Consider the following 23,014-nt stretch of genomic DNA (forward strand, 5'->3'; position numbering starts at 1 on the left):
GTATGAAGAAAGCCACGATGTGGTATAGCGTGTACAAAAAGCTGAATTTGTGTTATAAAGGGGAATAGCATTGCTTAGGTGTGCATGTATGTATTTGTTTATAGTTACATATTTTGATGTTTAACAGAAGTTTAAAATTTCACAGTCTGTTAGTCAAAAGGTTTCTTTTTATGCCCTAGAACAGAGGCTTTCAGAAAAAAAGAATGGTAATAATAGTCATAGGTCAAATTAATTTAAAACTTGTGCTTGATCAGGTGCTATTCTAATGTTTTAAAATTAGGTAATGTTCCAAAATGGAGTCCCTCTTGTTCAATCCGTCCCTGCTTCACACGGACTCTTCTACCACCAACAGAATACCGAATAACGTTGCAAAAACTTCCCTCAGGCTACCCTTTTGAGAGTCCCATTTGTGGCCAACCTCTTCTCTCAGGCCCTACGCCAGGCCACACTTCTTCTTATCATAGAGAGCCTAAACCCGAAAGGTTGGTGCCAGTTTATTAAGTTATTTTTCCATGGCTGAGGTCTACCGGTCTTTCAACTACCTACCATCCAGGGCTTCGTTTGCAAAGGATTACTTAACATTCCCTGCCCTCAAACGGGCGCGCGCCCCCGCTGTCTCTGCGCACGCGCGGGCCTGCCCCGCCCTCCCCGGCGTGCCCCGCCCGCCGCGCTCTGCCTAGTCCCGGCGCTCCGCGAGCTCTGGCGCCTGACGGCGTAGTGTCTGTAGTGTCTGTGCGCTCCCGGATCCGCTGCGTCCGCCTCTGCCCCGCACTGTCCCAGCCATGCCTCGCTCCAGCTTGCGGACGCCGGTCCTACGCCGGGTGTTCGTGGTGGGAGTTGGGATGACCAAGGTAAACGGAGCTGCGGACCCCTTGCGGCGGGGCTGTCTGCTCTGCGCTGTCCGGGAGAGGCCTAGAGGGGCCCCGGGGTGACCGCTGTCTGTCGTTCCGTCCTTACGATCGGAACAGCGTGCGGGACGTCCACCGCCCGTCCCCAACTTCTTGGCCCTGGTCGTATCAGAGTGGCCACTTGGGTGAACTGTGGTGTCGGGGACTGACGGATCGTGAAGTCTCCGGCTTGTTCCTTCTGCCGTTTCTTCCCCTCCCTCCTTCCCTTTTCTTCCTGGGTGAGAGTATTTGTACACCGCAAGATAACCCAGAGTCCACACCTTCTTTGATTCTGAGTGGAATCCCAAGATTTGTGGACCTCCGAGAGAGGCAGAGTGTGCCTCACACCCGAAAGGAGAGCCGGGGGTGAATGTCACCCGCGCCGCGCGCGCTGGAATACTGCCCGAGGAGCCCCTTATCAGTAGGAAGTGTGCTCGGGAAGGAGAAGCATTAGGGATGCTTAGCGTCTGGGCACAAGTGGCAGGTTTCCTGGGTCCTCCGAGGCCCGTTGTGTACCTCAGGCGGTACGGTACCCGAGAAGCCAGAGGCTCCTACAGCCTCATGTCTTGACACCCTCGGCGTCCCCGTGCGCTACTGAGGCCAAACTGTGTTTGGTTTTCACCCCACACTGTGTCCTGCGGCAGTTGCGTTGCTTCTGTTGCCTCACAACTTGTACCATTTCTCTTCACCTGGTTAACTTCTGTGCACTTTTAATAGATCACTTAAGGTCGTGACATCTCCCAGAAGCCTCTGATCCTCCTGACTCTCCCACAGAGCCCTGTGCTTACTACCTGTTTTGTATCCCCTGCTTTTCAAAAGTTCACTTATCTTAGTTCACTCTTACGTTAGTACTGTTTCCGCCAGCAAAAAAAAAAAAAAAAAAAAAAATCTGAAGACGATTTTTGCTTTAAAAAAAAAAAGGCGAAAAGGGAAAATAGCGTTCAGTGTTTTGCAGCCAGCCTTTATAGAAGCAACCCAGGGAGTCAGAGCGGCAGTGCCAAGCTCCTTGCCCAGGAGCCACACGCAACGTCTCAGCATTAACCACCATATCCTCACACTGTGTCTGTGAGCATCTGTGCTTTACTGATACTTGTTTGTGCATCTGTTAGCAAGATGTGTCCTAAGGTATGAGAAAAGCCTAAGAAAGATTATGTTTTGGGTGTGGGAATGCTCAAAAAATTTTCCATAATGGTTCATGGTAACTCCTTCACTTTACACCATTTTTGAGTATGAAAGTTTTTGTAGGAATGCTCTACTTTCAAATGGTGGGAGAAACCTGTACTTATGTTTTACGCAAATTCTGCGTCCGTGTCTGTGTTCTTCCTTAGCATGTAAGTGCCTCCCAGGTGAGTGCTATCTCCGATTCCTTGCTGTACCTTTAGCACCCTGTAAGTGCCGGGGCCTGAAGACCCTAGTGAAGGTTAGTTGAACTATACTAAATGGATATGCTTTGTGAAAGAGAGCTCCTAGAGGAAGTTCTCTTTCTGAGAAAACAGTCTTAAATTTTTTATTATTTACTAATGGGATGCGAGTACACAATCAAAACACTTAAGTTGGAAAGTCAGCTCATACATTATAAAGCAGATACTTGGAGATCATCCTCTTGCTTCACTGGAGAGGGGACTTCTAATATAGGTGGACAGTAAATCCTTTTTAAGTGTGATATTAACTCAGATACTCTGTTGCTGTTGAATGTCTGATTATATTGGCTATATAGAAAAGCACAGAGCTTTCTAAACCTTTGGTAAGTAGAAGATGTATTTCACTTTATTCAAGTTGGGAAGTTGAGGTGTGGGAGGTGTTATAGTCCTGGGATAAGAGTATGGGGAGCAGCTTTATTGTTGTGCTTTTTAGGCCAAGGTACTTCCCTCTGGGTATGATCTTTTGAAACTTGGGGCAAGGTTTGATGAAGAGGGAGGCATTTACTAGATAATACTTAAAACTATTGGTAGATCTCAACTGGTTGGGTTCCTGTGTTAGGGTTCTTAATTTGAATAGTTGAATTATTCCCCAGACAACTCCAAGCTCTCTTACTGAGGTTTTATTATTGATGTAGGAAGTATGTTAGAATTCCTCTGGTGGATGTCAACAGATTATAACACGATTAAATCACACTGCCACGTGGTTGATAGCAGGCCAAGTCCATTTGCTTATATTGCTTATGTCCTGATATGCCCTCTTTTCATCCATTTAAATTCTACCCATCTTCAAGAACTGGTCTTAGTCTGTTTGGGCTGCTGTAACAACATTACCATAGACCTAGAGGTTTAAGCAACAAGTACTTATTTCTCCCAGTTCTGGAGGCTGAGAAGTCCAAAATCAAGGTCCTGGAGGATTCAGTGCCTTGTGAAGTGTTGCTTCCTGGTCGTAAATAGCTGTCTTCTTGCTGTGTCCTCACGTAACAGAAGGAGCTTGGAAACTCTCTGGGGTCTCTTTTATACGGCACTAATCCCACTCATGAGGTCTCCATCCTCATGATCTCTTAAAGGCTCTACTTCCAAATACAACCACATTGGGGATTTCAGTATATGAATTTTGGGAGGACAGAGACATTCAGTCAACAGCAAAGTACAAGTCCTCTATTTTCTTATTTCTATCACCTTGGATTTAGCTCTAAATTACTCTGGTCACCATTTTTGAAATTCTGCTGCCCTTGTACTCAGGACCATGTAATTAAGCACTTAATTTTTACAATACTCTTAGGTATGGTAATTTCACGACCGACAGTAGGAAATATATCCTTCATCACAACCTGGTACACAAACGAACACACGCCTGAAACAAGTTCGCTAAAGCAATATTTACCCTTATTACATGGGATGATGATACTTCCTGATCTATTTCATTTAAAAAAATGCTACTCACCACCTACAACCCTTAAAATTTATTTAATCACCCTCCACAAACCTGCAGCTTGAAAAAATTACATTATTTCATCTTCACCAAGTAATGAGTTATTATTCCAGTTTTATTGTTCATCTCAAGGCTCACAGGGGCTAAGTCATTTATCTATCTTTATACAGATCCTGAATTTTGGAACTCCATTACTTAAAATCATGATCCTTCCATGCTGTCTCTACCATAAATTACTGTTTATAGTTAATTTATCACTTAAGCATATATTCAATAAACATAGTATGTATTATATGTTAGGAATACAAAGATGAAAAAAGCAAGGTTCCTGTTCTTAAGGAATGTATAATACAGAGGAGAAACAGATGAACAAGAAATTTACATACGATGTATTGGGACATGTGGTTAAATGTGGCAGATTGAAAATATGGATTTAGCTTTGTTGGTGCTTTCTAAGTATCATTAAAATGGCAGGAAGGAAATAAAGGTATGAAGCCACTAGGGTGAAGTGAATAGGAAAGGAAACAATAACACAAGAGATGTTGGAAAAGCACTGGATGATTAAAAGCTGATGGAGAAGTGGTCACTGACTCAGAACATAGGAACCTCCAACCTATTTTCCTGAAGAGGGGTAATACTGGCCGAGAACTTCCCTGCAGAACCCCAGAGAGCTCAGGACTTGTACGTACATGCATGTGCCAAGTAAGGAGCTGGTGAGGGGAGGGAAAGAAGAGACTCCAATGGACTAATTAGATCCCAAGATCCCTTTTACCACCAGGTGACTGTCCTTTGCTTGTCAGGGTACTGGATACTTGTTCTCTGGAGAAAATGACAGATGAGGTTCTAGAATCATCTGGGCCAATAGGCAAAAGTGAGGTCCAAATTGGAAAAATGGAATTAAATGAAATTCTGCATACTAAATGATGGTATTTTCCAGTCCTAATCCTAGAACAATGGCAACCAGGCATATCCCAGCTTTCTGGCATAGAAGTTTGGAAAATAATTTGAAATGGCACCAGAGAAAAGCCAGATTTTAATGAATTTTAATGTAACAGAGTGTGAACAGTTCATTGGTATGATTTTAAATTCCACATTGCAACTAAACTTGGTATGATTTTAAATTCCACATTGCAACTAAACCTACAAGAAATTTCCACTTGTCAAATTTTAGTGTAGTTTAGGAAAGAACATCCACAATAATCTAAAAAGCATATTAAAATACTCCTCTCTTTCTAACAACGTATCTGTGTGAGGTCAGATTTACTTCATAGACTTTAACTAAAACAACATCATGTCAAAGTTTGAATGAAGGATCAAACATGAGAATTCATTTGTCTCCTATCAAACCAGACATTAAAGAAAATTGCAGAAATGAGAAACAATGCCATTGATCACTCTTTTTGGAGAAAATGTAGTTATTTTTCATAAAAATTACTTATGTTAAAACATGTAATGGGTTTATTTTTTGAGTGAATTATAAAAATATTTTTAAATGTCCTCAGTTTTAAGAGCTACGATGGTAAATATTGGTAAATATAACCCTCATAATCAAAAGCTCTTTGGCATTTTCAGTGATCTTTAAAGAGGGTGTAAAGGGTACCAAGAAGTGTGAGAATTGCTGGATCTAGTCATTGAGCACCAACAGATGCCAGCAACACAGAAACAGACATTATTTGCTTTGTGATGAGAATATGCCACCACCTACAGTTTTATCAAGGGAAAGAATGTGAGTGTGCAAGCTTCTGGATCCAGCTGCAAATTTACAGGACATGTTGAACTACATGAGCATGCCATCTGCAAAACCCAGACTCTGGGACAAAGTACAGGTCAGCTGTTCCAGATTCTTCAACAGAGACATCAAAAGGAAAAGAAAATAGTGGAGGGTAACCTGTAGATTAAAAGGCCCATAAAATTTAAAAAAAAATGGAAAGACTAAGCTGTCGTCTCTACAGATACACACTTGGTGATAAAACTGTGAAATAGTACGTGGGAGTGATTACTGAGTCTGGATAGCAATTACTTTGGTGGAGTGGGAATTGAGAGTTGGACAGAGTGCTTAGAGAAGTTTCTGGAGTAGCAGGCAAGGTTCACTTTGTTGTCTGAGTGGTGGTATCAATGATAAGGGAAGTTGTATACTAGGTAAAGTATTTGGACAGATTTAATTGATAATATACCAGTTAAAGGGACAAGTCCAGTGTGAACTGAACTCTAATTTGTACAGAGGTGACCAGGTGTTTTAAAGGAGAATGAAGGAGTAGGGAGGGTGGTGAGTGGGGACTCAGTAGTGTCAGGGAAGTGAACATTTACAAAAAGTGGGAAGGGGAGCTTGGTCCACGTGAAATCCAATTGGATTTGCTAACTGGCACTTATCCAAGCTCAGGCTCTTACCCTCCCATAGAAACTGAGACAGGGCCCTAAATAAAACAAATTCTTTTGGCAGCTTTGAATTTTCTTAGGCACTTTAAATGGGGCTAAGGTCATCCTAGGGATGTGGCCTTGAGCTGTTGAAACAGTGTCAATGTTTGAATCTTTATAGGCCAAGGTTGAGCCTAGGAGAGAAGGCTCAGAGGAGCCTGCCTAGTGTGGGGTGAAGGAAAGAATCTTTGTCAATTATTACAAGTGTTGCCTTAGTCATTAGGAGGCATATATACATAGTTGTGTGTGTGGTCAAAGTAAAAAGGTCAAAACTTTAAAAATGAGGCAGTTAATAACTCCAGGAAAAAAAACCCCAGAATTATACAATAAAGGGAATGTAGTCATAGTACAACTTGGCCCAGTAATAAGAAATACTTAGTAAGATAAACACTAAGCACTGACTTAATAAAAAGTTATTATTCAGCAATATAAGGAGAATGAGGGAAGTGCCTGTATGTATATGTGAGATGGCCTAGGAGACCTAATCCTCATTGGCTTATACTGGAGATGATGATATAATTTCTTAAATTGGTAAAGGAATAATAATATAAGAATATTCAGAAACATAGCAATTTATAAAAGAAGAAACATCTGAAATAATTAAAAGTGTGTGTTTTGGGAGCAGGTAAGTATGTTTTTTTTTTTGTATTTCTTTGATTAAAAAACTAAAAACTAAAAACTGAAAAACAACATTATCAGCACTTCAGAAAACCTCCCTTGTGCCCTCTTCAGTCACTGACTCCTCACCTACAAAGGCCTACAATTATCCTGACTTCTGACCTTTAACACTATAGATTAGTTCTAGTGTTTCATTCAACATTATGTTTGTGAGATTCAGTCATAATTTGGTGTGGTTACAGATTGTTCATTCTCATTGAAGTGAATGTACCACAATTTATCCAATCTACTGTTAGGCGACATTTGGTAATTTCCACCTAACCATGCCTTTCATTTTGAAGGAGTAATGTTGTTTGTGTTTATTTGCTTGACCAACCATTTAATAATTGGCTTGATGTCTATAAGAAATGGGAAAGTGCAGTGATTTCACTACACTGATGATAACTTAATCATTAATGGGTAATCCTTGTTGGAGCCTAGCACAGTACTCTCTTGCTACAGTAAGTGCTCTCTACAAATGCTCTGATTGTAACTAGTGAAGAGTAAATAGGGGGAGAATAGGCAATTTTTAGATACTAAATTGGGGAATTATGAAGGATTCCCTAATTCAGGAATTAGGAAGAATTAGAATGAGTCACAGGAACAAATGTTGAATGTTTTGTTTTGATTCAGTTCAACAGATATATTTTGGCATTGTGCAATGAAGGGTGGCATTTAAGTCAAGTATCTATACAGTGTTTAGAACTGGGTTTTGTGACCCATTGGGAGGTACAGTCAGTGAAATCAATTTAGGAGTTTGCCTGTAGCTTCAAAAAAATTGAAATAGAATAGAAAATACTGTATCAACAATACAGCAAGGGTAAGTATTTTAGGAAAATTTTGCTTCAGTTGTGTATGTATATATGTGTCTAGCGGGTTGTGTTGTAATATGTGTCTTACTGTGGTTTGCAGCAAACAATTTTGAAAGCCATTTCTCTTTAGCACCACCACTAACCAGCAAGCCATTCCACCATGTGTAATCAGTCACCAAATCTGGTAGATTTTACTTCCTTTATGTTTCTTAAGTCTGTCTATTTCTTATCATCATTTTTGCTGCTATCTTACTCAGCTCCTATTTGGACTATTTTAGAATCATGCCATCATGCTCATGGCCTCCAGCTTTGCTCCCTTCATTCATTTTTCCACGTTGCATCTAGATCATTCTCATCCAGTTTGTCTTTCTCCTTTTAAGTAGGACTTTAAATTTTTCAAGCAGTTTTAGGTTCACAGCAAAACTGAGCAGAAAGTACAGAGTTCCCATGTGCCCCCTGCCCCCACACATGCACAGCCTCACTCGCTATCAGTAATGTACACCAGAGTGGTACATTTGTCACCACTGATGAACCTACATTGACACTTGATTATCACTCAAAAAGTCCATAGTTTACATTAGGGCTCACTTTTGGTGTTGTATGTTCTGTGGGTTTGGACAAATGTAGAACATGTATCTATTATAATATCATACAGAAGAGTTTCATTACCCTAAAAATTCTCTATGCTCTGCCTGTTCATCCCTCTCTCCCTCAACTCCTGACAACCACTGATCTTTATGCTGTCTCTATAGTTTTCCCTTCTCCAGAATGTCATAGTTGGAATCATACTGTATGAAGCCTTTTCAGATTGGCTTCTTCAATTAGTAATGTGCATTTCAATTTACTCCATGTCTTTTTGTGGCTTGATAGCTCCTATTTTTAGCACTGATAATATTCCATTGTCTGGATATACCACAGTTCATTTATCTGTTCACTTACTAAAGATATCTGGGTTGCTTCCAAGTTTTGGCAATTACAAATAAATCTACTATAAACATCTCCCTGCATATTTTGTGTGGACATAGGTTTTCAATTCACTTGGGTAGATATCAAGGAGCCCAATTACTGGATCATATGATAAGAGGGTAACTCGTTTTGTAATAAACTGCCAAACTGACTTCCAAAATTGCTGTACCATTTGGCATTCCCACCAGTACTGAATGAGAGTTCTTGTTGCTCTATATCCTTTGATGTTGCTAGCATTTGATGTCAGTGTTTGGATTTTGGCCATTCTAATTGGTGTGTAGTGGTATCTCATTGTTTTATTCAAGTCTCATTAAAAAAAAATTTGTTGTCTTCAAGATAAAGCCCAGATGTCCTAGGGGGCATATATAGTTCCCTGTGAGTTGGCCCTAAAGCCAAACAGTGAAGTTTCAGCCCCACTACTTATTAGTTGTGTGTCCTTGGGCAAGTTACTTAATTTCTCTGTGCCCTAGATTTCTTACATAAAAAGTTGATAATAATAGTACCTACCTCTTAAGGTTGTTGTGAGGATTAAATGAGTTAATACCTGTGAAGTGCTTAGCACAATACATAACACGGTAAGTGTCCAATAAGTATTGGTAGTTACCAGCATTTAGTCCTAAATTACTTTTCTGTCCCTGTTGCTGCTACTTCCGAATCATGTGCTTCAGCCTCTGCAATATAAAAGTGTTTGCAGTATCTTGATTGAGTCATATGTTCTCATTTCTAGGCCTTTGCTGTAGAATTTTCTTTCTTTTCATTTGGCTAATTCTTACTCATCATTAAAGACTTATAATTTAAATGTCAGTTCCTCTGGGAAGCCTTTCTAATCTTCTTGCTGAGGCTGGGTTGTTATAGCTCCCAAGTTACTCTGTTCTTATGATACCATAGTATAATCGTTTGTTTTCCATTTGACTGGAAGCTTCCTGAGGGCAAGAACTGTATGTTACTTATTATCAAAGTCTAGGAATATGATAGGTTCTCAGTATGTTTTTGTTTAAGTGAGTAAATAAATGAATTTCTGTGATGCTCTGTTGTGAGGTCTAACTATACTGCTATTTATTATCTCCTTTTATATTTTTAGTTCGTGAAGCCTGGAGGTGAGAATTCAGGAGACTACCCTGACTTGGCAAAAGAAGCAGGTAAATATAGAACATTTAAATCTTTGAATGTTATAGTTAGTGTAGGGTCATTGATTGTAGAGTAGCCTTGCAACCAGAAAAGGGAGGTCAAGGGAGAAGAACCTATACAGAAAATTGAAAGGAGAAAGGGAAAGTAATTTGGGCATTAGCTAAATAGCCAGAACAGAGAGTGGTCTGTGATTTTATGTGCTATCTGACTGTTTGTTGGGACAGTAAAGGGCTCTGTGGCAGCCCCTACCCCCATAATGACATTCTATCCAGTTTTGCCCTCTAGATGCGCAGTAGAGCCACAGAGATGAATTGAGACAAGGACATTGCCATGAAGGAGGTTTAAGAGTCTTGGGATTTCATGTATTAATAATTAGGATAAAAAATGTTAAGTATCAAAAAAGAGGTGTGAAAAAGCAATGGAGTAGCTTAGAGGAAGAAATGATTACTTCTGAAAGGAGAGATCTGAGATGATTTGATGAAGGATTTGTCATTTGAATTGAACATAGATTGTATAGAGGTAGATATACTGTGGGAAAAGTGTTAACCAATTTTTATTCACCTAAAGCAAATACTTAAAGCACTGTTTGATAAAGCCCTTTTGTTTTTATAGGCCAGAAGGCTTTAGCTGATGCTCAGATCCCTTACTCAGCGGTGCAACAGGCTTGTGTTGGCTATGTTTATGGTATGTGGTAAACTGTATTTTCTAAAAATTATTCATTTAAATATAGCAGCAACTGCATAAACAATGCAGAGGAATTTGTAAATTTTAAACCTCAGAACTCAGAATTGAGGCTTATTGCCATCATTCTGTTACCAAAAACTGGTCCTTGACACCAAAGTCAAATCACAAAACACAGTGACAGGGTTTTGAGGAAACGAAAGTAATAGTTTACTAATTTGCCAGCAGATGAGGGAGTGGCAGCCTGGCACCTTAAAGAACCGCTACACCCCCAAAGCACAAGCAGTTAGGGCTTCTAAAGGGGAAACCATGGGAGAGAGGCTGTGGTGCTCATGACCACAGACACATAAAGTAACAACTTGCAAGGACCCAAGCAGACATTCTTGTGCCGATTCAATTGCTTTTGTTTTTCTTAGCAGTTCCTCCTCAGGACCCTGTGACAGGATGTCCTGGGTTCTGTAGAATCAGCTTTCAGGGTTCTCTCTGACCCTGAGACTCAGAAAGTAGGGAGAACAGAAAGAAATTGCCACCTGTTAGTGGTTACACTTTTTGGGGCTACCTGAATTCGTTTTCAAGTTAATGTTAGTATTGAATTTTAAACCCAGAGATTTAATTCAGTTTTCCTCTGTTACAATCCCCATTGACAATTTTCACCTTCCATTTCAATGGGAGTGTGAACAGTGAAGTTTGTTTGGCTACTTCCTGCTGAATTTGGGAGACGATCAGGATTTTTAATATGGAAGGTATGCACCTGTTGTTACCAAAGATGATGCTGTTGTCCCAAGGTGCGAGTGCTGGATTTACATAATTTAGGAAGATACCACATTTATGATTTTGAATCCAAAATTGGCAGTAAGATTATCAGAAGACATGACAGAATGAATTTAAATATCCCTATAAGTATGGACTTAAAGCTGCTGGGGATCCAGGAAAACAAACCAGAAAACCAATCTTCTGTTCCTGTCCCCAATCCTCCTAAAAATGGAGTGTGGTGACCTAAAGAATACTGTAGCCAAGTAGCTTGTTGGCAAATCCTTTCAATACTAGTTTCAACCTGAGAAGAAGAGTTAATATATGTGCAACAAGATGATTTGCTAGAGCACAGACTCCTCTTTGTTCAGGCAATATATAATCTAGTGCCATTCTATAATTGAATACTACTTTGGCTAAAGAATCAAGTGATTTCTGTGAGTTTGCAAGTGATATAGCAGTGTCATTAGTCAAGATTATTGAGGTGTGAGAAAGATTCCTCAGTTCATGTTGATGTGCAGCCACAGCCCACCAGGGTAGGAGGGAATTGCCAGAGAAACATGCATCCCCATTGGGAATTCCTCCAGGAAGGTCTCGAGCTATTCTGATAAAAAGCTTGGGACAACTAGCCCAAGATTTAGTTTCATTAGAAGGATGAATGGAGAAAGGGGTAAATAATGTTGCTAGAAGGCATTGCATACAAGTAGAAGTGCATCTGATACAATCAGAGGCCCAAGTGACTCTGCCTGTCTACATACAAAAACATGCCCTGCAGGGGCACAAAAATAAACTGAATTATTCTTATTGGGATCTGATACCATCTATCCTGTTGTCAAGGCCACCTGTTCCATCCAGGTTGAGTGTGAGAGTAACAGGTCATGAATATGATATGATTTGGGAACCAGAAATGAGACACTGTTTTGAGCACACATAGATAAGGCCTCTTTAGGTTCAGGCAGGTACATGTGGAAAGCTATAGGAGCAAAAATACCTGTCCTTTTTCCCTTAAAATAGATTGGGGTTAAGTTCTATAAGTTAAAGGTGTAGTGAAACAAGATAAATTATTCATGTGTTCCATGGGGAAATGAGCTATTCTCACTCAGTACATAAGGGTATGAGCAAAACGTGTGGAATGGAATATGAGCCTCCTTCAGGAACTGCAGAGGAATTCATGACCAGATGTTCTAAAGGAGTGCTGTGCTGTGCCACCAAATGGGCTCTCAGGAGGCATATCCAACAGTCAGTCAGGTGGTAGTTGAAGCCAGAGTCTGGGTGGTACAGACTAAAATACTGTCCTTCTACCCTGAAGAAAGGAGAGAGCAATAGACATAATTAGCAAATAAACAATACTTTTTAAGACTTATTCTTTTAAAGAGATATTTTAGGTCTTTTAAAGGATGGCTGGTCCACTGATCTGTCTGTTCCACCATTTCTTCAGGGTGTTTTTTCCTCTGGTATAATGTATCCATGGCTTTACTCCTGCCAACTTTAGAGAGGTGTGGGTAGTCAGGAGCACATCATAGGGTTCCTCCCATTTTCCCTCCATTGCTGTTCAGGTCCTTGTTCTTTCCACATTTTTAGTAGGACACGATCTCCAGGTCAGAAGGGATGTAAAGAGACATCAAGGGGAAGAGGCAACCTGGAGGAAGCGAACTTATGAACTGTAGTTAATGTTTGACCTATTTGCTGAATGTCCTGCCTTATCCTATTTTCTTCCAATATTGGTAAAGTAGAAAACTTACCTCATGATGCCAGGAAGGGTCTCCCATATATTATTTCATATAAAATAAGTTTAAGCCTGCCTCTAGGAGCCACGCTGATCCTGAGCAGGGCAAGCAGTAATACCTTATCCCATTTCAGACTAGTTCCCTGGCACAGTTTAGCAATAGTTTTCTTCTGAGTATGTTTCATCTTATCCTTTTTTCCCATTGATTGTGACTTCCATGAGGCAGGCAGTTTCCATTCTATTTGTAAAGCTTTACTTACTTGTTGACTTACTTCTGAGACAAAGGACAGTCTTTTGTCACTTTGTAAGGATGACAGGAATCCATATTTCCTTGAGGAGGTCTTGTACCACCTCAGTGGCTTTTTCTGTTCTTGCAGGAAATTTCTACCCTGCCTGAAAAGGTATCAACCAAAGCTAGCCAATATCTGAAGTTCCCTATTGTTCTAGGCATTTGGGTGAAATCAACTTGCCAATCTTCCAAATTCTATCAGGGCATCTTGTCCACAATGAGCACCGTCCTGAAATTGTCTCATTAGGGTGTGACCAGGGTTTCTGGCAGCAGTATTAGTCCATGGGAGTTCAACTTCCAATTCGTACTTTCATCCTATGGATCAAAACCCCACTTTTTAGTCCTCTTTTCATCTTCTGTATAATGGGGTTTGACTCTATCCAAATCTAAATGAGGTAGCAGGGCCCCTAAAAAGGCTGCTTTCTTTGCAGCTTTATCAGTGTCTGGTTTCCTCCAGCCATATAGCTCTCCAATTTTTGGTGCCCTGGACAGTGCATAATGGCCACCTGTTCAGGTTCGGCCACTGCCTGCAACAAAGCTTGTGTTTCAGTTGCATATTTTATGTCTTTATTTCCTGCTGTTAGCAACCCTCTTTCTTTCCAAACTACTCATGGGCATGCACGATCATGAACACACAGAGTCTATATAAATATTTACCTTCATTCCACTGGACAATTGGAAGGTTCAAGTCAGGGTGATCAATTCTGCCTTTTGAGCTGAGGTTCCATGTGGCAGTACCGCTGCCTCTGTTACCTGCTCTGCTGTGACCACCATGTACCCAGCCTTTCAGTGTCCATTTTCCACGAAGCTGCTTCCATTGGTAAACCATTCCCAATCTGGCTTGGGTCAGCGCTGGTCAATGAGATCTATTTGGCTGGAAAAGACAGTCTCTAAAATTTCCAAACAATTATGCTGTAATGGTTAGAGTGGCAGGGTTTAGGGTAGACAGTCTTTAATTTCACACTGGGGTTGTCAGGAAGGATGGCCTGATACTTCACTAGCTGCCCTGCTGTCAGCTAGTAGCCTCCTTTTTGTTCTACCAAAGCTAGGACCTGATGTGGAGCATGGACTGCAAATAGGCTGACCCAAAGTGAACTTTCCTGCTTCCTGCAGTAAGTCACAGGGAGCAGCGACTGCTCATGGACAGGGAGGCCAGCCCCTCACAGTATGTTCCAGTTGTGGCACATGACCCACCATTCGTATCAGCACTCTGAGTCCCATTCCTTGTTTTTCATGCACATAGAGTTTAAATTCCTTTTTAAGGTCAGGTAGGTCTAAAGAAGGGGTCCTCAGTTTTTGTTTAAGGGTTTTGAATGCATTTTGACATTATTTTGTCCAAATCAGAGGTTCCACATCTGAGCCTTTTAAAGCTTCATATAGAGATTTTGCAGTAAGTCCAAAATTAGGGATCCAGATACGACAAAAATGGGCCATTCCAAGTAATTCTCTCAGCTGCCATCTGTTCCCCTGGACTTTAAGAGTTAATTTGACTTGTTTCCTGTCTGTCATAAGGCTCTGGGTCCCTTTACTCAATTGGAAACTCAAGTAAGTCACTTGCTATTTACAAATTTGACCCTTGTGTGGTGACACCTGATAGCCACATGTAGCCAAATGATTTAAAACTAAAATAGTACTAGCCAAACAATGTTCAAAATTGGGCTTGCTATAAGCAGATCATCCACATATTGTAACAGAATGCCCTGATCTAATTTAAGATCCTCAAGTCTTTTGCCAAGATTTCACTGAATGAAGTGGGAGAGTTCTTAAATCCCTGTGGCAGTCCAGTCCCCAGTACTGAGGAGTAACTTTAGTCTCAGGATCTTGCTGTTCAAAGGCAAATAGTAGTTGGGACTCCTCCTTCAAGGGAATACTGAAGAATGCATCCTTTAAGTCCAACACTGGGAACCACCTGTAATCTCCCGGACTGCTGTCAGGAGGGTTTATGGGTTGGTCCAGTGGGATGTATGTCTTGTACATCATTTATTATTGTAATTACATAGTGATATATGATATATCATTAATAATATCATTAATGGTCCTCAAGTCTTGTACAAACCTGTATTCATTGTTGTGAGGCTTTTCACAGGAAGAATTGGAGAGACCAGTGTGGCTGAATGTTGGGAGACCAGCATGGCTGCATCGAATCAAACCATGTCCAAAAATTTTGCCAAAATAGGTTGAATTCCCTGTAAAATCTCCTTCTTTAGAGGATACTGCTTCTGGGAATGTCGACCCTCTTCTTTTAAAGGTATCTCTATAGGCACAGTGTTTAAAGCTCACCCAGGGATCCCATCTGGGCAGACTCACTCTCCCATAGAGCTCCAGAGGAAAGGCATCTTCATTTTTCTGCCGTCCTGTAGTGAGCAAACACTGCAGGTGCACACCTTGTTCAGGAGGGACCTGGTGATGGAGCTGTTTGTTCTTCGGGCAAGGACATTATTTGGGCTTTTAACTTACAAAGCAAGTCTTATCCTAGGAGAGGTATAGGATAATAAGCCTTATGTAAGAAGTTGTGCCTTGACTTTTGTTCTCCTAGTTGGCACTCCAAAGGTTGTAGTAATGGTCTCATCTGAGGTTGTCCAGTCACTTCTGCTACAGTTGCTGAGTCTTTGCTGAACGAAGCTAATTTTGCATTTAAAACTGAATAGGTAGCTCTTGTATCTATTAAATCAATTGTGTCCCCTCTGTCTGTTGTTCCCTGAGTTCCTGTGGAGAAATTGGAAGGGAGCTGTCCAGGTCGAATGTTCCCCGGCCCCTTCACTTGTCATCTGAGTCTGGGGTTCTGGTTGCCATTTGTCTATTTGGAGGAGGTTTTCTCTCCCTGGTCCCTTGTAACTTTGGGCAGTTCTTCTTCCAGTGGCCTTCCTCCAAGCAATAAGCACACTGATTTTTTTTTCTTTAACTGGAGGATGTCCCTTTCTGTCTCCACCCTTTGGGGCTTTCAAAAACCCAGAGGTTGTAAAGCCAACTGGATGTGCATTGGGTTCAATTTCTTTTCCTCTCTAGCGTTAGAAACCCTGAAAGCAACATCAGCTCACTGAGGAGGATTCATTCCAATTGCCCTGTCTACTTGCTGTAATTTCTTACAAATATCTGGTACACTTTGTCTGATAAAAGTCATATTGACCATCGATAAGTTTTCAGGGGCTTTAGGATCTGCATCAGTATATTTCTTATAACTTTTATAGACTTGTCCTAAAAATTCTTAGGGATCTTCATCTGGCTTTTGTTGAATTTATTGTACTTTGGGACCCCCCTTGCAAAGGCCAGCCAAAATGCATCTCCTGTAACAATTTAGGAGAGCTCTCCCAGCCAGTGCACTGGGGTCCCCATTAGGCTCTATAATGGGCTTTGCTCCCGCAGGATTTGGAGTCTGGTTTGGGTCCTAATCATGCAGGCACTGAGCTTCCTCTTTTGTCTTACATATTATAAGAAGCCTCATCTGCAGTTAACAATGTATTAAGTAATGCCTGCACACCCACCCAGGTAGGGTGGTGAGTAGCAAAAATTGTCGTAAAAAGTTCACCTATCTTCTGGAGATCCCCTCTACAGGTTAGATTGGAGTTCTTCCAATTCAGAAAATCTGACCTAGAAAACGAACTTTAAGTCCAATAATACCCTGCTGGTTGTCCCTGCTGATTTATTTCCCCTATCAGGTTTTAATGCAAAGGAAATTTCCCCAGAAGTGGGGGCTTGCTGGCTAAATGGGGTACCCTGCCAGATCTTTAAAGTAGAGACACCATTTCTTGTACCCGAGTCAAAGCCTGGTGGGTGCAGGTCCTCAGGAGCTGCTTCCTCCCCAATGGGGTCCCCTCTGCAGGCAAAGGCCGATATATGAGCAGCAGAGGATAAATTGGAGCTGGTGACTGGGGCCCAAACAGATTAGGATTAAAGAGGTTCATGAGATTTATACTAGTAACTTCGTCATCAACCTTTTCCTCAAGAGTTTTAGAATCTTCACATGCCTGTACCTTCTGTTTCCCTTGCACCATCAATTTAGAGCCTGCTTTTGCAGAATCTGTACTGTGGAGCTTCATGAAAGCTTCAACATCAGGAATTTCATCCCACTTACCAGATCTTTGACAAAATAATTCCAATTTCAAAGTAGTTAAAGTTCCTATTTAAGGGCCTTTCTTCACATTTGAGCACGTACATTGGCCAACCAGTGTTAAACAAGATCATTTTCTTTTTAGTCAACCCCTTATAGCTATAAATTGACCATTCAGCTAGAATACATCCCAGAGGACTCTCAGATGGTTAAATACACGGTGCCTTGCTTTCTCAAGACAAGCATTTAACAAGTGACACAAAGAGCTACACCCAACACGGACGGATCAAAGATTTCCCAGAAGGGGCAGATGGTTCACAGGAGCACAAGCAGGCAAGTAACAAAAAGAAAACAAGTCCCAGAGGAATCCACCACCACATTTAAATTAAAAACCTAAGGCCAACAAATCAAATGGGAACTATTTTCTCTCAATACAAAAGGGAATCAAAAGGTTCAGAAATCTCTTGTCTCACTTAACCCTGATTTCCATGCCAGCTGGCGCCACAAACGCCCTTCACAGAGCCAAAGGGAGGACACCTCCCCAAAAGTGCAGAATCAGGGGTCTCGGCATACACACCCTGGGAGACTTCCCGCACTGGCCAAGAGGCAGCAGCTGCTCCAAAGGCTGTTTCCTATGTCCTGACTGAGGGTTCCAGGTGAGTTCACTATGGATACAGTGAGACCAAGAAAGAACAATGGAACGTTCGTGGGGCGAAAGGGTTTATACCCGGCTTTATTCTCATGGTGGCAGGTTGGTAGCACTAGACTCCTATCCACCTCAGAGCGAGTCTGCATGCTGGAAGCAGGTCTCTGCCTCTGGGCCTCTCTGCCCCTGCAGCCTCTGTCCTCGGTGCTGCCACCCCTCCAGCCTCTGCTCTTGTGGAGCTCTTTAGATATAGCCAATAATAACGTGTTGCCCATGCTTGGGCAGTGAGCAAGCGGACCAGGAACTCTCATGTTCTCTACACTTGCCTTAACGATTTCAAGCACAGATAGTCAGCTCCTCCTAAGGGAGGGGAACTCCTCCCAGAGCAAACAGTGTTCTGGCAGCTGCTGAGACTGTCCCTACCTCGGAGGTGGCTGCTGGCTGGGGGCTCACACAGTCTCCCAAGCGGCTCCTACTCCCCACTGACATCGTGAACAGGGGCCCTGGTGTGCCACCGTGGCCCTCTGTGTTGTCTGTTGGAAGTCGGCAGGAGGGGGACCCACACCGCCAGGGTGCAGAGACCCTTCTGGCTTGCTTGCCAAAATTTGTTACTGAAAACCAGTCCTTGTCATATAAGTCAAATCACAAAACACAATCACAAGGTTTTGAGAAAAGGAAAGGAATAGTTTACTGTGCCTTAAAGAACCACTGTCCCCCCCAATGCACAAGCGGTTAGGGCTTTTAAAGGGGAAACCTTGGGAGGGAGGCTGTGACCAGACACACAAAGTAGCAACTTGCAAGGACCCAAGCAGACACTCTCGTGATGATTCAATTGCTTTTTGTTTTTCTTACCAGTTCCTTCTCAGGACCCTGGGGGCAGGACGTCTTGGGTTCTGCAAAATCAGCTTTCTGGGTTATCTCTGACCCCTGAGACTCAGAAAAGAAGAACAAAAAAACTGCCACCTCTTAGTGGTTACCACGTTTTGGGGGTTCATTTTCAAGTTAATGTTAGTGTTAAACTTTAAACCCAGAGATTTGTTTTCCTGTTATAATTCCTTGATTTCTCTTCTGCTTAATGCATTTATTTTTGCCATTATTGTATTGCCAAAACGAGATAGATTAAAAAACATTTTTTATCTTTAAAAAAATTACTTATAGTTCTACCATGTAAAGATAATTATTGTTCAGAAGATAAATTTTTGTTCTTTGTTGTCTTAAAATTTATATATGGATTTTTTTAATCTAATCAATTTTTCCATTAAACTTTTATCTGATTAAGAAAATAATATATACTAATTGTTTGCAAAAAAAAGGAAACACAGAAAAGCACAAGAAAAAATAAGCCAGTTGTAATCCCATTATCCAAAGATTTTTACTATTAATTTTTTGGTGTATTCATATTCATGTCATTCAGTGACTTCGAATGGGTATGAATATTCAACATGGCTATTTTATTAGGAGAGATGGAGTTTATTTAGAGTCTTACTGAGGACTATGACCTGGGAGAATTTGAGTAAATTGTTCCTAAGCCCTTTGTCCAAGAACAGCTTGTATACCTTCTTATTACAGGGGATACCTGTAGGAAAGAGGTTACATTTATCAGTACATTAAGCAGTGTGGCAATGATACAGTTGGTTAGTGTCTTAAAAGAACATACTGTGCACATTCTGATGCTTTGTGTGAGAGGAGGCATGGATTAGGATTGTTACTCATTTTCCTAAATAATTCTACCAAGGATGTGAAAGCAAAACTCTTCAACTCATCTTCTTTGAGCATTCCAGGCTGTTTCTCTTCTTGGTCATGGATGAGAGGGTTTGGCAGTCTTGTAGACAAAGGCAAGAATGGCTGTATGGCACCTTCACAGCACAGCATGAGTTGTCCACACTGACTTGGGGCCTCTACAACCTGCAGCCTGGGGCAAATAAATCTTTAAAGCCGAAATCTGTCAAAGGGAAAAATAAAGTGGGAGAAACGCATTTATTGCGTACAAGCAGTCATCTGCTCCTGCTTGTCTATGTCTCCTGACCAGGCTGTGAAGGCCCCACCAAACCTCTCTGGCCCAGGTGGAGCTTGCCCTCCATCCATCTTGTAATCACCTATTGTTATGGAGATGTGTACTTCTCTCCACCCTTTGGAAATGTCGAATAATGTGGAGATACACCAAGGCCAGGCAAGAGATTCTGGAAATATTACAGTTTTACCCACACTGCATAGTTAGCCTTGCTTGTGAGACTACCATGAGGAACAAAAATTTCATTTTATTTCACCATGCATGCATGCACAATTTTCTCTTAAAGAAAATACAGTCCAAGCATAATACTTCTTGCTAACCTGCTTTCTCATTTTACTATGTTCATTATTTTTCATGTCATTAAATCTTCTTTTATACCATCATTAACATTTTCCAATTAAATATTTTTTTTGGAATAGATTAAATATTTACAAAGATACAAAAGGTAGATGGTTATATAGTGGAATGTCTCACTCTTATTCCTGTTTTCCTGTCTCAATGGCTCCCTTCCCTTAGACAATTGATTTCACTAAGTTCTAGTGTTATCTTTCCAGAGGTAACTTATGAGTATACAGACAAGTATTTGGGAGTGTGTAAATTCCTATTGCCTCTTTCTTTTGTTACACACTACACACATGGTAGCATAATATACACATTATGTTGTATATATATATATATATTTTAACTTAGTTCTTGGTGACTGTTCCAAATTGTATCATAAAGAGCTTCTTTGGTCTTTTTTTTTAATGATAGCACAGTGTTCCATTGAGTACATTTATAATAATTTATTTAATCCACCTTTTCTTAATTGGACATTTAGAATGTTCCCATTTTTTTCCCAGCATTTTTAATGATTGCATGATATTCTAGTCTTGGGGATTTACTACTTCGTTTAGTTGTAGTAATGATACTCCTGTTCTTGGACATTTAAAATTATTTCTGATTTCTAGTTACCATAAGAGGCTGTAGTAAACTTTACCATAGATGAATCTTTATGCCTATTGATGATTATTTAATTGAGATTTCAAGATATCAAGAGAATTCTCAAAAGGAAATTTACTAGGTCGAATAGATGCACAATGTATTTATTGAAAAGAAGTTCCTGAACCTTTCTGTTTTCCCTGAAGACTCCTGGAGAGTCTATACCTTCAGATGTTCCTATGATATTCTCTAGCTTGTCTGCCTCGGTGGCCGTTTTACTTGGGAAAGGAAGTCAAATGTGTATTCAACTTGGATCACTATTTTTCTGGAATGCCATGGCATGCAGGATCTTTTAAACTTTTTGAAGTTTGCATAACATTTCTATGAAGAGAAAATTACGTCCTTTTAATCAGTTGGTATCGGTTTTAAGATTTTTATCTGACAGTATAAATGAAATATTGCTTCCTTTATCATGTAGCCCTGGCCGGATTGAATTGTTTGCTATTACTTGGTCATTTCTCTGCTTTCCCACCTCTGCAGTATGCAAAGAAAGTACACATATATTCTGTGTTTTGAGAATTTTTTGTATTTGCACACTGGAGGATGCTTAATGCTAAAACTGTTTTTCAGTGAGATAGCAATAGTTTATTTATTGTTGTGTCCATGTATATGCTAGGCAAAGGCATAATTCTGAAAAAGCCATAATGTAGTAGTATGTTGCATTACGGCACTATAATTCCCATGTTGCAGATATTAAAATTTTGTTTCTTTTTCTATACAGGTGACTCTACCTGTGGGCAGAGGGCTATCTATCATAGTTTGGGACTGACTGGAATTCCTATAATCAATGTCAACAATAACTGTTCTACTGGTTCTACTGCATTGTTTATGGCCCAGCAGCTGATTCAGGGAGGTGAGGAGTGCTTGTCTGTCTAGTGTACTTAAGTAGATGTGGGGTTACTGCTCCCCTTTCATCATTTTGCCACATGATTATCAGTGGAATTGCTTCATAATGTATTATCTTTAAAAAAAATAATAACTTCATTGAGATGTGATTTATATACCATAAAATTCACCCCTTGAGATTAACAATTCAGTGTTTTTTAGTATATTTACAGCCTTATGCAACTGTCTTCATTATCTAATTTTAGAACATTTTTATCTCCCCCCAAAAGAACCTTGTAACCCTTGGCAGCCACTCTCCATTTTCCCCCCTTCTCAGCCCCTGGTAACCACTAATTTACTATTCTGAACATTAAATAAATATAATCATATAATATATAGCCTTTTGTAGCTTCTTTCATTTAGTATAATGTTTTCACAGTTTGTCCATTATATAACATATTGTTAGGACTTTGTTCTTTTTTAGTGGCCAGATAATATTCCAGTGTAGAGATATATTACCTTTCTTCATGCGCTTATCAGTTGATTAGACATTTGGGTTGTTTCTGGTTTTTGGCTACTATGAATAATACTGCTATAAACATTTGTGTATAAGTTTTTTGGTGACCATATGATTTGAGCATCTTTTCATGTGTCTTTTGGCCACCTGTATGTTTCCTTTAGAAAAATATTTAGGCCTTCTGCCCATTTTTTAATTGGATTATTATTTGTTTTTGGTATTAAGTTGTATGAGTTCTTCATATATTTTGGATATTAGCCCCTTGTCAGATTTATTTTTTTCAAATATATTCTCCCATATAGTAGGTTGTATTTTTGTTTTATTGAGGGCTTCCTTTGTTGTACAGAAGCTTTTTAGTTTGATATAGTCCCACTTGTTTATTTCTGTAGAGATTTTGATCAGGATCCTTCTTTAAAGTTTTAAAATTCAAAATAACTATTTATATTTGTTCTTTACTGAAACATATTTCCACATTAATCAAAAGTTTTATTAATACTGAAAATCTAATGAAGATTAAACTCTTCCTTGATTTTTCCACTTATCTAGAAGCATATAAGAATTTTCTCTGTAAGTTTTCACTTATTAAATATTTTTAAGGATTATAACATCTTTTTCCATTTTATATAAGTTGACACTTACTTGAAGTATTTAATGGTACTTTTTGTGTGTCTGGAAATTTAATTTTTCAAAACAATTACATTTTCTTCCAAGGTGTGGCAGATTGTATCTTGGCTCTAGGGTTTGAGAAGATGGAGAAGGGACCTCTTGGAATACAAGTGAGTCTCATTTACTGTTATTTTGGAGTTGTTATATGAGAAAACT

General features: G+C 40.2%; 1 protein-coding gene across 1 annotated transcript in view; it reads left to right on the forward strand.

The window, feature by feature from the left end:
* Nucleotides 1-695: 695 nt before the first annotated feature.
* The window catches only part of SCP2 (sterol carrier protein 2), a 141,542-nt gene continuing 119,223 nt past the window's right edge, over nucleotides 696-23,014 (forward strand). The window contains exons 1-5 of the mRNA XM_036892782.2: nucleotides 696-851; nucleotides 9,672-9,729; nucleotides 10,331-10,402; nucleotides 21,572-21,703; nucleotides 22,904-22,968. Of these exons, the coding sequence (XP_036748677.2) occupies nucleotides 783-851; nucleotides 9,672-9,729; nucleotides 10,331-10,402; nucleotides 21,572-21,703; nucleotides 22,904-22,968 (396 nt within the window). The 5' untranslated portion in view covers nucleotides 696-782. The remainder of the gene's footprint in view (nucleotides 852-9,671; nucleotides 9,730-10,330; nucleotides 10,403-21,571; nucleotides 21,704-22,903; nucleotides 22,969-23,014) is intronic.

This window comes from Manis pentadactyla, chromosome 4 (genome assembly GCF_030020395.1).
Source record: "Manis pentadactyla isolate mManPen7 chromosome 4, mManPen7.hap1, whole genome shotgun sequence".
NCBI classification, from domain to species: Eukaryota; Metazoa; Chordata; class Mammalia; order Pholidota; family Manidae; genus Manis; species Manis pentadactyla.